The sequence below is a fragment of the Trachymyrmex septentrionalis genome, unplaced genomic scaffold (genome assembly GCF_001594115.1).
Source record: "Trachymyrmex septentrionalis isolate Tsep2-gDNA-1 unplaced genomic scaffold, Tsep1.0 scaffold36, whole genome shotgun sequence".
In the NCBI taxonomy this organism is placed as follows: domain Eukaryota; kingdom Metazoa; phylum Arthropoda; class Insecta; order Hymenoptera; family Formicidae; genus Trachymyrmex; species Trachymyrmex septentrionalis.
The window spans coordinates 1,809,298-1,812,490 of NW_017305525.1; the positions used below are offsets into that span (position 1 = coordinate 1,809,298).

Sequence of the window (3,193 nt, forward strand, 5' to 3'; positions counted from 1 at the left end):
ATTTCCGCTATTATATAGCGAATTCTAATGATATGCTTATGGAATTATTTGTTCAGTAACTTGCCGTTACACCATGACCATAATATATCAATACTCAATAGCTAGCACTTATTATAACGCATTTTTACTTTCAAATATTTTGAAACGTTTCTGAGGTGCTTTTTAGCATTTAATTACATCTACTTTCTCATTTTTCTTAAAGCGTATTTTTCTTGAGCGTATTATTACGTGAATATATGTATTTTTGAGTGTGTTATTTGCTATTTAATATTTTATTTGACTGTATATATTTTGAGTTATGCAAATTTAAACAATAGGTTGGCATTTTGCTAATATGGCCCTCTATAGGTATTGATTATTCACGATCTCTTTTTTGAGGTTTTCATATCAAAATAATTATTTGATAATCGATTGTAGCTCTACTATTAATTTATAGTTTATACGTGTACTATTTTTAGTGTTGAGCAACTTTTATATGCAGAAGTTATGTAAACTTATACATTTTTTGTTAATTTTGTAACCAAATACTGTTTTCTAAACAAAACTAATATTTTAAGGCTATTTTTTTTTTATAGAAGGCACATTACCGCTCATTTTTTTCTTCGAGTCATTATATAATGTCGCCACATTTTTATTAATAGTATCCTATGTAATAAATATTTCGTAACTTTGGGTTCAGAATCGATTCAATAATATTTTAACAAATGTAATTGTCAAGTTTTTAATTTTAAATATTGATTATTAACAAAGTTATTGTGTAAAATGTAACTGGGATGCCATAATACCACCTTTTCTTCTATTATTGGGTGAATCCATATATTCGTTCGCTTTTTGAAGGCTAAAATGAAACAAGTTTTTTTCATACAAAGGATGAATTTTAATCAATAATATATTCTCCGTTTTTGTTGATGACCTCTTGCCATCTTTCCAACAATTTCATTATTCCGCTCTCATAGAAGGTCTGGGGCTTAGAGGCGAAAAACCGGTCGAGGTACGTTTTCACAGCTGTCTGATCAGCGAACGATTTCCCGTTGAGGGAGTTTTGCAGGGACCGGAACAAGTGATAGTCGGATGGCGCAAGGTCTGGTGAATACGGTGGGTGAGGCAAAACATCCCAGCCAAGTTGCACTAATTTTTGCTGAGTGATTATTGCGGTGTGGGGTCTGGCGTTGTCATGGTGGAATATGACACCTTTGCGATTGATCAGTTCTGGACGTTTCTGTCGCAATGCTTGATTCAATTTCGTTAGCTGCGTGCAGTAGATCTTCGAATCGATCGTTTTTCCCTGAGGAAGCAGCTCGTAAAACAGCACACCACGATGATCCCACCATATGGATAGCAAAATCTTCTTCGGATGCAGGCCGGCCTTCGGGGTGGCATTCGGCGGCTCGCCAGCGGTTCCCCACGATCTCTTGCGCACTATGTTGTCATAGATGATCCACTTTTCGTCGCCAGTCACTATTCGTTTGAGAAACGGGTCGCTTTCGTGCCGCTTCAGAAGTGAATTGCAGATGGATATGCGGTTGGCCAGGTTCTCCTCGGTCAGCTTGTGCGGCACCCAAACATCGAGGCGGGACACGTAGCCAAGCTGTTGCAAATGCCTTTGTACGGTTCCATAACCTATTTTAAGTGTCTCCGCAATCTCTCGCACCTTTAGCGTCCGGTCTTGCTCAACCAGTGCCTTGATATCATTCGAATCAACCTCGGTGGGCCGACCGCTGCGGGGTCCATCTTCAAGACTCGTATCTCCGGAACGAAATTTGGCAAACCATTTCTGAGCGGCACGTTTTGTTAAGGCATCGTCCCCGTATACGCTGCATATCTTTCGGTGGGCCTCCGCAGCTCGCTTGCCTTTCTTGAAGTAATAAAGCAAAATGTGCCGAAAATGCACCTTATTCTCCGACATGTTCACAGGTCTATAGCACAAACAAAACTAATGCCAATGAAACCAAATTTGACAGATGAAAAGAGCGGACTGTCACCTTTCCAAAACATATTTGGATTGCCCGATTAGGCAACCAGAACCGGAGATATTCGGAAAAAATTTGCACTACTAACAAAAAGCGAACGAATATATGGATCTACCCAATATTTTGGCATAAATAAGTACAACAGATTGAGACCTATTTATTAGGTTAAAATTCGCCACATGCAGCGATTAAGGAAGTTAAGATACCGTATCAGTATTATGTTCACTTTTGAATTTATGTTTGTAATATTAATTGCTTTTTATTTACATTGATTCTCAGATAATTTTCACTTGTGATGTCGTAACATACTCAGTTGAATGCATTCTTTTTGCATCTGAAAAGTAAAAATGAATTGAGTTTTTATTTATAATCTGCACAAATTTTTACCTATATACATATAACACAAAAATAATTATTTAATGAAAATCACTAGAAGGCCCAAAAATAGCCTTATTGACTCTGTTTCTTTATTTGTGTTAATTGCTTACACTTCACTTTATTTCAAAATTATTAAAAAATTCTCTAATCTCGTGGAATTTTGAATAAAAATACCTGCAAAATTCGAGAATTTCCAGGAAATTATTTTACAAAGTAAGTAACAAAAAACCCTTATCCGTTTATTTTTTTAAATAATATTTTAATGTTTAAATTATTTATGTACATGTTTATACTGGTGCACCAAAAATTTTAAAACCCAATCTTAAACCGAACTAAAGTACTAATATTATAAATTAAACACAAATAAGAGAGAAAGAAGCCATTTTCTTAAAGCGAATCTCTTCGTACTTAATAATATTTATATAGGAATATGCAAATATAAATTATCAGTTCTGTAGATTGTGCACCAATTCGGTTTGTCGAACTTAAAACACAATTATAAACTGAAATAATTAATTTTATAATTAAATTAATTAATTGTCGATTTAATAATAATGCTACTAACATCTTAACCGACGCACAGTCTATGGAATTGATAAATGTATTTGTATATGAATGTCACATATGAATATTACTAATTGTAAGCACCAAGACTGACTTCGACAAAAAACGGTTTTTTTTTCTCTTTTATTTGTGTTTGAACACTTTTCAGTCTATTTCATTTAATATTGATTACAAGTTAAATTACTTAGTTATTTAATTTGTAATATTATTACCTCAATTACGTTTCAAGACTGAAAATGATTATGACGCATATATAAAGGAAATAGTCGCCGACACCAACA

General features: G+C 34.3%; 1 protein-coding gene across 1 annotated transcript; it reads right to left on the reverse strand.

The window, feature by feature from the left end:
- Window positions 1-877: 877 nt before the first annotated feature.
- Window positions 878-1,906, reverse strand: LOC108750325 (histone-lysine N-methyltransferase SETMAR-like). The gene has a single exon (XM_018489704.1). The coding sequence runs from the start codon at window positions 1,904-1,906 to the stop codon at window positions 878-880; it is 1,029 nt and encodes a 342-aa protein (XP_018345206.1).
- Between the last annotated feature and the right edge of the window lie 1,287 nt (window positions 1,907-3,193).